At 36.1% G+C, this 12,583-nt stretch overlaps 1 protein-coding gene across 3 annotated transcripts; it reads left to right on the forward strand.

Moving 5' to 3' along the window:
• The first annotated feature begins 279 nt into the window (after positions 1–279).
• Positions 280–12,583, forward strand: LOC114177667 (DNA-directed RNA polymerase 1B, mitochondrial-like). Of its 3 annotated transcripts, XM_028063113.1 has the most exons (19): positions 280–1,092; positions 1,251–1,490; positions 1,580–1,713; positions 1,807–1,873; positions 2,029–2,087; positions 2,341–2,458; positions 2,557–2,670; positions 3,322–3,453; positions 3,565–3,981; positions 4,773–4,823; positions 5,196–5,266; positions 7,664–7,748; positions 7,988–8,140; positions 8,213–8,287; positions 10,316–10,405; positions 10,533–10,580; positions 10,908–11,022; positions 11,122–11,225; positions 11,741–12,583. In XM_028063113.1, the coding sequence occupies exons 1-19, from the start codon at positions 394–396 to the stop codon at positions 11,849–11,851; spliced, it is 2,883 nt and encodes a 960-aa protein (XP_027918914.1). In that variant the 5' UTR covers positions 280–393; the 3' UTR covers positions 11,852–12,583. The 3 variants fall into 3 exon arrangements, 1 of the variants encoding a protein (XP_027918914.1); XR_003603161.1 differs by lacking the exons at positions 10,908–11,022; positions 11,122–11,225; positions 11,741–12,583 and adding an exon at positions 9,799–9,957 and having other exon boundaries at positions 10,533–10,586; XR_003603162.1 differs by lacking the exons at positions 10,533–10,580; positions 10,908–11,022; positions 11,122–11,225; positions 11,741–12,583 and adding an exon at positions 9,799–10,029.

Here is a 12,583-nt window from a genome sequence, read left to right on the forward strand (position 1 = left end):
ATTACATAATTTTTATTTGACTTTTACTTGTATTATAGATATTTTATACTTTAATTTTAATTATATTTTAGAATTAAAAAAATGAAATGAATTAAAATAAATGAAGGTATACTGTATCACACTTTAACCCATATGCTTTTTCTTAGAAGTTAAATTATTTTGTTTAAAGTTTTACTGTCGTTATGATTAAGATCCGAGAAGGAAATGGAATAGACCGAACCGAAACCGAAACCGAAACCCGAAACCCTGGTTGAAAAGCATACCGGTAAGGGGAAGTAGGTTTTATGGAGGGTTTAGAGGCGGCTGGCTCGTGCGGCGTTTGTCTCAGATCTTTTCCCGTTAACAGAACACTATAACACTTTCGCTTCTGTTTCTCTGTCTCTTATATCCAAAATGTGGACCCAATTCGCTAAGCGAGCTTCCTCAACCTTAAGGAACAGTTTTCGTCGTTCTTCGTTATCTCCGAGAATTATCGACTCCCAAACAAGTACAAAACTAAACCCATACCCATGTCAGGGTTTCGCCAGAGTCGGGGTGAGTCGGTCCTCGTTTCTGTTTTACGAAGGTTTTTCTTCTCCGTCATTGATGATGGCGGGCAGGGGTTACGCCACGGTGGCCGAGGCCATTGAATCGACGGACACCGAAGACGATTACGATGAGGTTCAGAAACTGTTGGAGGAAATGGCGAAGGCGGAACAGAAATTAGACTGCAACAGCTACAAGTACAAGATGCTGAAGAAGAGGCAGATAAAGACGGAGACGGAGGCGTGGGAAGAAGCTGCGAGGGAGTACGAGGAGCTGTTGGAGGACATGCGCGTGCAGAAGCTTGCTCCCAATTTGCCATACATGAAGTCGCTCTTCCTTGGTTGGTTCGAGCCTCTAAGGAATGCGATTCTCGCTGATCAAGAGCTTTGTAAAGAGAGCAAGTGCCGATTGAGCCACGCGCCTTATTTCAACGAGTTGCCGGCGGACATGATGGCTGTGGTCACCATGCACAAGTTGATGGCCCTGTTGATGACGAATACGAATGGCGTGGGCACCGCCAGAGTCATCCAAGCCACTTGCCAAGTAGGAGAAGCGGTTGAGCATGAGGTATATGAATCTCTGTATGTATATATCGCTGTGTCATTGATTCAATAGGACAAGTGTGATTAATTTTGGGTTTTATTGTTCAACTTGGGCATTATTTTGTTGAATTCGTAATGTTCAAGTGTTCGTTGACTGAAATGCTACCCTTGTATGTGGATCAGGCTAGGATATACCGATTTATGTTAAGGGAGAAGAAAGCCGCCGCTGACAAATCATCTCATCTTGCTCCTGCAGTACAAAGCGAAAGAGTGATTGAAGAGGACGAGGAAACGGAAAAGAAGAAGAGCAAGCTTCGGAAAAGAGTTGCTGGTTTGATGAAAAAACAGAAGAAGCGACAAGCGATGGGAATAGTTCGGGGTCAAGATGTTTGGAAACCTTGGGGGCAAGAAGCTCAAGTAAAGGTTTGTGATGCTTGTACTTGGAAGTTGTACCTGTGAACATGGAATGTTTCTTCTGTTTTATATTGCAATGTATTTATTGTACGTTCCAGGTTGGCTCTCGACTGATTGAACTGCTAATAGAAACGGCTTACATTCAACCGCCTGCCAATCAGTTTGGAGATGGTCCACCGGATATACGCCCAGCATTTAAGCATACCCTTAAAACGCTTTCAAGCGAGATACAGTGAGATTGATAGCACTCTTTCACAATCAATATCTATACTTTTAAACGACTACTTTTTCATTCCTAAACAATCGATGCTTTCTATTTAACTAGGAAGGAAACTAGGAGATATGGTGTTATTGAATGTGATCCTCTTGTGCAAAATGGCCTTGAGAAGTCTGTAAGTAACTCTAGGGAATGCTTCTACTTGAATTCATGCCCCCTTTTCTTTAAGTAGGTTATAAGCAGAATTAGTATAGTCTTCTACTTTCATCTATACTTCATTCTTAAGTTCATAAGATTGATGCTAACATAGAAGTTTGTTTATATTGACAGGCAAGGCACGTCGTCATCCCTTACATGCCAATGTTGGTGCCACCTATTAACTGGACAGGGTACTACAATTGTTAATACATTTTGTTTTCTTATTATAGAGATTTATCTTTTCTCCCTTCATTTTATCTTTAGTTTAATTCTCTAGTGTAAAACCTACAATTTTTGATGGTATAATTTGAATCACATGAACAAGTTCAAACATCTAATTACTTTGCTGTGTGCTTTACTTTTTTTTTTTGTGATAAGAACCTTTTGGCATGCCATTTCGATTGAGTAATAACTACATTTTGCTTATTGCAATGTCTTTTGTAGGTATGACAAAGGAGCATACTTTTTTTTGCCATCGTATGTGATGAGAATTCATGGAGCTAAGCAACAACGTGAAGCAGTTAAGAGGGCTACCAAGAGTCAACTTGAACCTGTTTTTGAGGTTTGGATATTCTTTTTAAAGTTATGTGTTCTCCTATGTCTGTTCATGAGCTGCTGTTGTTAGTCGTTGAAGTTAATTCTGGTATTGTTTTGTACTAGGCCCTTAATACTCTTGGCAATACCAAATGGAGGGTAAACAAAAGGGTTCTGTGTGTGATAGATCAAATATGGGCTAATGGAGGACGCCTGGCGGATTTGGTGGATCGTGAAGATGTGAGCATTAAATAAACCTTGTTGCTAAATTTATCTGTTGAATACCTAGATTTTCACAAAACTTGGCCCACTTTATTGGAAGTGATATTCCACTTGTGTAGCTTCCAGCACAACAGTATATACTTCTTCGAATCATGCATGATTTTTAATTTTCGTTGAATGCTAGGGTTTGATATGTATTAATGGATAAAAACATCTTAATTTTTATTTTACATCTTCCCATCAATTGAGGAGTAAGGGAAAGGAGAACATGGGGCATTAGTGGGAATATAGTTGACTGAACGTACAAATGCAGTTAGTTGTTTGTGAAAGAAGGATCCTAATTGAGGTATGGAGTTTCTACTCATTGAGACGAAATTGGGGCCTTTGGGCAGTGAGGAAGCAGTCCCCTGAAGTACTGCCATTCCCTTGGTTCACTTTTTATATTTTATTTCATCCTTCTACATTTATTCCAATCTGATGTCTTTGTGATATCAACGTCAATGGTCTCTTACCATAAATTTTGAGTACCCTTGCGGGGTTTGTATCAGTTGGTTTAAAGTTTCTATTAGATATAGATTTTAGAATGTGTAATCAAATATAACTCAAGATACAAGGGTGTTTCTACTGTTCTGACTATTGCTTTTTGATTGAATTCTCTTTTAATGTCAGGTTCCCCTCCCTGAAGAACCAGATACAGAAGATGAGGCAGAAATCCGAAAATGGAAGTGGAAAGTCAAAGCTATGAAAAAGGAGAATAATGAGAGACATTCACAGCGATGTGACATAGAACTTAAACTTGCTGTAAGAAATCTGCTACTCCTATTAAAGAGATTGGGTTATACAGCAAATACTTTCCTGGAGATGTTGCATACACTCATCATTGTTGCATTACATTGGTTTGTTTGGCTGTAGGTTGCACGAAAGATGAAGGATGAAGAAGGCTTCTATTATCCTCATAATCTTGACTTTCGAGGACGAGCTTATCCCATGCACCCATATTTGAACCATCTTGGTTCTGATTTATGCCGAGGCATACTTGAGTTTGCAGAGGGACGTCCTCTAGGGAAGTCAGGCTTGCGCTGGTTAAAAATACATATTGCAAATTTGTATGCTGGTGGTGTCGACAAGTTATCTCACAATGATCGAATAGCGTTTACTGAGAACCACCTGGATGATATATTCGATTCTGCAGACAGGCCTCTTGAAGGAAATCGCTGGTGGTTGCAAGCAGAGGATCCTTTTCAGTGCTTGGCTGCATGCATGAATCTCTCTGAAGCATTGAGAAGCCCTAATCCTGAGACTACCATTTCTCATATGCCAGTACACCAGGTACCTTGTGTGGGATGTCAGAAATTGTTATTTGGGAACAATATATATTAACTGATTTTACATTTTATATTACAAGTACAACTCAGCTGCCATTTTTAGTCGAAATTTTCATCTAAATGGAACAGTATAATCTTTTCTTTCAGAAGCAAAGTTATTAGCAGGAGGGTGAAGACATTTAAATTGGAGTTGCATCTGAATCATGTATATTCATGCAGATAGAACATAATTTTTATTTTCCTTTTGGGGAGGAAGATGGGCGGAAACATAGTCATTATTCTTGCTAATTAAGAAATGTGTCACACATCACTCAGGCAATTTATTTATTTTTAAAATATGTTTAATAAGATTATTTTTACCTATCTTGGAAGTTTGTTTGTCCTTGGTACATTTCTAAATTGAGTTGTGAATCAGTATCAATATTACATGTAAAATTAAATTTATATTATAGTTACATTTTCTTGTTGCAAACCAGTATATATCAACATGCTGTTCATTCGATGTGTAAGAACTTGAGCTTTCATACGGCTGTACCTAGGAATACATAATTGAAAAGCCTGACTACTTGTGCTTTAGTAACAAGCCCAGATAATGCAAGGTTTTCAGGTATTGAATACCTTAGTAATTTCATACTCTAACAAAGTTGGCATACTTAAACTGTATCCCAAAACTGTATTTGCTCTGACATATGCTATTTACTCACTGGAGCTTGCATGCTATGCTGAGGCTTGAAGGCCACCAGTCCATTCTTTAGTATTGCTCTCCTAATTTTAATTTTTCCTCATGCTTGCTAGGATGGTTCATGCAATGGCTTACAACACTATGCTGCACTTGGGCGAGACAAGGTATTTTGCATATGCTATTCTAGTTTGCGGTTTTTTTTTTTGTGGTGGATGGGCGGTTGGGATTCTATAGGAGTTTGAGAGATGTTTAGTTGAAATGTTCCTTGTCACTATTTTTGAGATCCATGACAGTTAAATCTTGAATCGAAGATCCAATGTTTTCTATCACCAATCATTATGTTGTGAATCGTACTATTCATAAACATTTAAAAAATATAACATACAAGATATATAAACATGTAAAGTGTTATTAATAGTAATAATTACATAAAGTAGGGTAATTTTTTGTAGTTTTTGTATGACAACGTTGTCTTACTTCAGTTCCCCCTCCTTTTCAATTCTGCCTCATCCACATTTTCGCTTTTATTTTTGAAGTTGGGAGCTGCTGCAGTCAATCTTGTTTGTGGAGACCAGCCTGCTGATGTTTACTCAGGAATTGCGGCCAGGTAATTATCACCAATGTTTCTAAAACTGCACTTGTCATTGAACATATAAAAGAAGTAGTTCATTGTTTGTTGGTCGAACTATGTTGAAAATTAGAATATAATACTTTGCATTTGTTAAAGTTGTTGTTTATAATTTGTTCTACGGCTTTAATGAAGCTGTCTTTTAGCTATATCTAGCTTAAGGATTAAAGGTCATTGGCTGTGTAGCCTTTTTCCTCTAATTGTTCTTCACTTCATCTTACCTTTTTCATATATATATATATATATATATATATATATATATAAATACATCAGCTGAGGCAAAGCTTACTGATTTTTTTCTATCTGAGCGGGTAAGATCCTGCTGTTGTCTTCTTTTGCTGATTCAACACTGGTTGCCAATGTCAGCCGACCAAATCATCTTTTAATGGCGAACTCAGAGTTGGGTGTACCTGGAGGAGTGCAACCCAACCTAAGAAGTCACGTGGCCTAATACTTAGGCACACTTCATCGATCAATTATCATTGATGTGCAGCTTGCATGTTGGAGTCTTGTCATACCACGTCCAACAGCTTTGTTGGCTTCTTTTGGGCACATTTCTGCCTTGGTTCTTAATTTTGACCTACTTGAAGATGTTGGGCACGATTTCTCCCTAAAGTAGTGCGTTGAGTGCCCTTAATATGGTCTTCTCAAGTCATGTTTTCCCTTTTTTTGATACTCCTATAATGCAACTGCAAAACTGAATTGGAATAATTAGTTGTTTGGTCTGGCTTAGTGGAGTTGTGGTTCCTTGGTCAAACCATTATAATCTGGAGAAGGAAGTCAGTGCTATTCACTAAAAACAAATCTCAACAGCAATGTCTTGACTTCCAACTATGCTAGTGAGATTCTAGCCATAAAGACGGATACAAATGTTATTCTCTGACTACCACAAGTATTATATGTCCGTTGATGCCAATGAAACATGAATACTGTGACACTAGCAAATAATGTAGGGGACGACGACACAAATATGCCACAAATATGCTCACACAAATATATTTAACATCTTTATGAATTTTTTACATTGGTAATCAAGATTTATATATTCAAAATATTCTAAAGAAGAGCTAGTCAAGCATAATAGTTTGAACACATTGTTGCCCAACAAAAAAGGGATCTAATTCATCTATCTAAAATTAGGAAAGTGAAAAGAGGATTTATTAAGCTCGGCAAGAGGCTGTGGGTATTGTTTGGTTGCAGTAAATCAGAAAAGAAAATCAAACTCCTAATATCGTTTAGAAAGTTGACAAGTTGACACATTCTTGTGGTCTTCCTTGACAAGTTGGAGATACACATTGGATATAAACAACACATGCCTCAACAAGTTGCGACGTGGCAGTGTGGTGATGATTGGTAGAGGACTGTGAGGCAGGTCAGCCAGGCACACGACGGTTGTGGATATTGTTTGCCCTGTATGGTAGAGTGGAGCAGAAATGGGAAACTGTGAAATCCAAATACCAGACAGAAAAATATAGGCAATTTTTTTTCTCTTGTACATCTAGTTAAATTTGGTTTTGGTCTTTTGTACTTTTGGATTGATGAGTTGGTCTTCAATTAAAAAAAAATACATGAATGTAGTCTTTCCTCCCTCCAACTATTTGATAGTCAAAATCCGCTGCCGGATGATGTTAAATTTAAGCACATTGAGAGACTAAATTCCTATATTCTCAGCTGTTAAAGGACTCGTTCATCAATTTAAAAGTTTAGGGATCAAAACCAAGTTCAACAGAAAGTACCAGGACAAAACTCATTTTCCCTATTGAATGTTATGTGCTGTATGCCCTCACATTCATAAATACAAAAGAATCAATCTAAAGCCTTAATTTGTAGTAACGAATAATGTAGTAAATTTGCTTTCTATTGCCATTTTGTGTCATCTAATTAAGAGAGTTTGGGTTCTTTCTGCACCACCACGTTTTTTTTAATCACAATTGTAGGTTGTCTGTATTTCTATAACCAATTGGATTTTCACAGTCCACCACGCTTTGCATCTCTGGTGCCTATGCGGGTTGTCTGTGTACTAGCCCTATGACTAATCCCAGATGAATACTGCAATGTTGAAATTCCTCACTTTCAACGTAGGAGTTGAGTCTCATACCTTCTTGCTATTCAATCCTAGTATTTTTCTACCATGGATTGGTATCTAAGTAATAACGAAAACTTTAAGAGAAAATGCTACTCGCCTTTTCATTTTCTCTTTAATTATTTGATTCCATTCTATAGGTTCGTTGTAGTATTTACCCCACACGTGCCTGAGGAGACTGTATTAAATTATCACTACTGTTTTGTTTATTCCTCTATCTATGGATACTCTCTAAATTTATTTGCTGTTGGAAAGAAGTTTATGACATCTTTGTCTCTGGCAATATGGTGCAGAGTACTTGAAATCATGAAAAGGGATGCAGAGAAAGATCCCCAAACTAATCCAAATGCATTACATGCTAGGCGCTTAATCAGCCAGGTTTCTTTTAATTGGAAGTTTCAAACAGTTATTTTTCTTTTTGGAATGTTTTCCTCTCGAATATTTGAAGATGGATTGATATGAGCTTGTAGACCTATTATTATTAAAAACATTGTTGTTGACTAATCTGACATTACAAGTGGCTTTTATATTTTTTCTTTATAATGTAATATGAAAGGAAATACAATTTTTCCAGCCTTGAACTTACATACATTAAACACGATCATAATTAACATTAGGTGGACCGAAAGTTGGTAAAGCAAACAGTGATGACATCCGTCTATGGAGTGACTTACATTGGGGCCAGGGACCAGATAAAGAGGAGGTTAAAGGAGCGTTGTGCCATTGAGGATGATATAGAGCTGTTTACTGCTGCTTGCTATGCTGCCAAAGTATGAAAATTAACATTTCTAAATCTATTCTATTATTTATTTTACTTTTACTTATTAGTCATTGTTTTGTAGACCACTCTCACCGCCTTAGAAGAGATGTTTGAGGCTGCAAGGAGTATTATGGATTGGCTTGGTGATTGTGCAAAGGTATGTACCTCTCTGGATTGAACACATAGGAAAGTGGTCCACAATAATAGATTATGCAAAACATGCCAAAACTAATCATAGGTGAAATGAAATGGCTTGGCAAAGTGCTATTTTTAAAACAATATTACATAATTTGTCTAACTCTTACACTCCCCCTTAACCTAAAACTTACTATATATATAATAATAGAAATAAAAAAAATAAACTGCAATAAGTTTAAAAATTGTAAATAATTTAATAATAATAATAAATTATTTATGTATTAATTAAAAAGAAATAAATATTACTAATCAATAGATATGTTTTTATATAATACATCCTTATGTAAAAATGTAAAAAGAATATTTATATCTGTGTGTGCACGAGTGTCTAGTTTATGAAAGATTATTTTTTCAATTTTTGTCTTCTTTTTTTATATCTGATGGTAAAAAAATAGTTCCAAATTGGAACCATTATAATAAAAGAAAATGAAAGACGAGGAGGAAGATTAATTTATTCCAATGTTACTGAAAGATTAACACTCTGAGAGAGTTACTTCTCATCTTCACTCTTTTTTATCTAATGTTGAAAGAATGAGTTACTCTTTAGAACCATTATACTAAAAAAAATAACGAAGAGAATGCAGATTAGTTTTTTTAGAGTTAAATCTTGGAGTAACTTGATCCATATTCTCTGCATATATGTTTAAAGTTATTATCCGCAATTCTGATATAAGTAAAAGGGCTAAACCTGGAGAACAATTTGTCAGTAGCTCCAAAATTAATCCATATGTGGCTTTAGAATCTCTTTAGGTACTAAGAAGAGCATCGTAAAAAGAAATACCATTTTGGGATAGAGATGATATTGGATTAATTGACATTTTGGTTGAGAAGAACTGATGCAAGTGCTCCAATTGTTCCTTGGTGAAAGAGGGTAACTTGGAGTTATCTTCTGCTCCATGTTTCCTCTATTGGGGGCTTGAAGTGTCCTACCACCTAAATTTTGTTTTACTGTTGGGTGGCTTGCCATATATTTTTCGGCAAGTATCCTTTGCATTTCATGGATTTCTTCAATGATCATCCAAATATTACTTCACAGATTGAGCCCGTTCAATGTAGTTTCTTCCATTTAGTTTCTGGATTATAACTTGTAAACTGGACTCTGAGGACAAAGCATGATACCGGTAGTGTCGAAGCCGTTTTGACCCCTCTAGAAGTTACATAGGCAGAGATGGATAGGAGAGGTCCAAATATGTTTACAAAATAATGTTAGATGGGATAGGGAAAAAGTAAAAGCAAATAAGGTAAACTCAAATCTAAATTATTCCTTGATCTTAACTACCTGAATCTTCTATAATCCTTATTTGAAATTTAAATTTAAAGTAAAGTTCATACAGTTGTAAAGTTACATGAACCTAAACTTTTAATGCAGCACATCCCAGTGTAGTTACCAACAATCACCTGGCATTTTGACATCAGTTAGCCGAAACTTCTGTTATATAATTTTTTACAAGAGATCTTTAATAATTGCAGTATTTTTTGGAATGGAGATGGAATATTCCAAGGATGGTATCATAATTTTCTACGGAAAGTATACGATGGGAATCCTTAAGGAATCAGTTCTGTAATCTGTAATATGCCAAGCCTGTTGACGCCCCTATGAATTCAGGTGTCAAGGTTTTCTGAAATTAGGTGACATTTCCAACTGTAAATTCAAATAATCAGCTGGAATATGTATTCTTTAAGTCATTGAGATGTCTTAAGGTAAGTTTTATGTGACAAGTGTGGTCATATATTTTATATGCTCCATATTGCGTGGGACTTTTAGAATGTATTTGTTGTTAGGGTAACTGCAAATCCTTGTATTTATTATTGAGTTTTGTTTCGTAATATAGGCACAGATTTTTCAACATGCCCTTTTTTCTCTCCAAAAGTGCTATTGAACATGTTATTCAAGAATTGTATGTGGCTATTCCAATACTATGTTCCCATGCTTTTACCTGTTTACATCTCAATCGTCTTAATGATTTAAATTTCGAACATGGAATAGGTGATTGCTTCCAATAACCAAGCTGTCCGGTGGATCACTCCCCTTGGTCTACCTGTAGTCCAACCCTATCGACAATTAGGAAGGCATCTTGTAATTTCTTAACTGTTGGCCTATTTTCTTATTTTCCATTGTCTCTTTTTTCTTCCTCTACTAGTCAAATAAATCAGAAGTTGACACATTTCTTGTCACTAATGTGGTAATTGGATATGATGTATAGATCAAAACTTCCCTTCAGATATTGACATTACAACGGGAGACTGACAAGGTAAGCATTGATTTGATTGAAATTGACCAACCATATATGTAGACTTGTGTTTGGAAGTACTTTTTCCTATTTGAATGTCACAATTTCATGCTGAATAAGATCCTATATTTGTAAGATACTTGACACATCACCATATCAACTTGTAGTTTATGTTCTGAAGGGCTTAGTTAAACTATCTAATTTGTGTTCCTATTGTTGTCTGTATTACTTTGTTATTGTGTTGGTATTACTTGTCGAAACCTGCAATGCCCTTGGGGCAATATGGAAGGTGTCTTTCCCTAAGCATGCTATTGTGAAGCTAATAGAATATCCACACTAATGTTACAGGTCATGGTTAAAAGGCAGAGAACAGCTTTTCCCCCAAATTTTGTTCATTCTCTTGATGGTTCTCACATGATGATGACTGCAGTTGCTTGTAAAAAAGCGGGCTTAAACTTTGCAGGTGCTCAGTGGTTTATATAAAAAACATAGACAGTCTTAGGTGAATGCAATTTGACTATCCATTAGGAATTTAAATTTGTAAACCAATGCTTAATTGCAGGGGTTCATGATTCATACTGGACTCATGCATGTGATGTTGATGAAATGAACAAGATACTCAGGGAAAAGTTTGTTGAACTCTACGACGCTCCAATACTGGAAAATGTAAAGTATTTTGTATTTGTATTTTGTATTTTGTATCTTTAACTATTTGGGCTCTTTGATTGGGTTGAGCTTGCCTTGTAAGTTGGTTACTTAGATGTTAGATTGCCAAGCATGAAGCATTTTCTCCAAATCAATCCATTCTGACTTAATCCTTTCCTTTCATACTGTTAACTTTTGGTAAATGCTTTTCTGATGTCATTCAACCCACTCAAACTTTGTTTTTATGGCTTCTTTTCCTTTGCAAAAGTGAATTACGTAGTGGATTGTAATAATGTGAAGCTAACCATTTGCTTATGAAGCCTTTTGATGCATCTTGTAACTATTCATGGTTTATCTTGGATCATCATCTTCTACTTGACCAAATCAATCAACGTACCAGACTCAATTTTTTGGTATCTTTGGATGCATGTTACTTTTGGAGTTATTATTTGACATATTTTGCTTACAAGTAAACTCGTCATTGCATACCAAATAACTTGATTGTTTAACAGTTCATTGTTTACTTGTAAATGCAGTTGTCGGAGAGCTTCCAAAAGAATTTTCCCACATTGAACTTTCCTCCCTTACCAGAACGAGGAGACTTTGATCTTCGAGAGGTTTTGGAGTCTACCTATTTTTTTAACTAGACTCTCAGAAACTCGGGTTACTTATCTAGTCCCACCTTTTCCTGTGGTCCTGGGAGGCAATTCTAATCGATGAAATTGGTATATATACATGCATGGGATTGTGAAAGCCTCAATGACAACCGTCATGGAGAAAAAAGAATTGTGTTGTACTTGTTTTATTTATACATATTCTTTCGAAGAGGCATATTTCCTTGACGAGATGTCCCATAGTTGGTACTCTAGTTGTCTTCCAAATGGGCTATGTATACAAAAGGAATGAGGTGATCTAACATGGGTTTGTCATGAAAGAAAGGTTTTGTAAATTCAGGATATGTTGATGTGGAGTGTCAAAAGAAGAAGCATCTGTTTTAGTTGGTGGTTGATGTGACAGACAAATGAAGGATTGGAGCACTGGTAATAAGTTCTGGTGACTTCTCAGATCTGGATGCTGCAATCTGCTGGATGCTACAGATCTGCTGGCTTTCCCTCTTACGGAACAGGCGAAATCAAAGTTATTGGCAAGATCCACTGTTCTGCTGCTTTTATACATTTCGTATTTTGTTTCATTCTTTGTTCTTATATTGGTTTTTCCATTTTTTGAATTGAATATATGTAAAGTAAATAAATACCAAAATAACAAACACTTACGGTTTCAAATTTTATATGGATATATGCTTTTTTTTTTCTTTCGTGTACCTCTCGATTTGTGGTGTAAAATGTAATTTGATCACTAATGATAGAAAGGTTTCTAAA

Source organism: Vigna unguiculata, chromosome 3, assembly GCF_004118075.2.
Source record: "Vigna unguiculata cultivar IT97K-499-35 chromosome 3, ASM411807v1, whole genome shotgun sequence".
Lineage (NCBI taxonomy): Eukaryota > Viridiplantae > Streptophyta > Magnoliopsida > Fabales > Fabaceae > Vigna > Vigna unguiculata.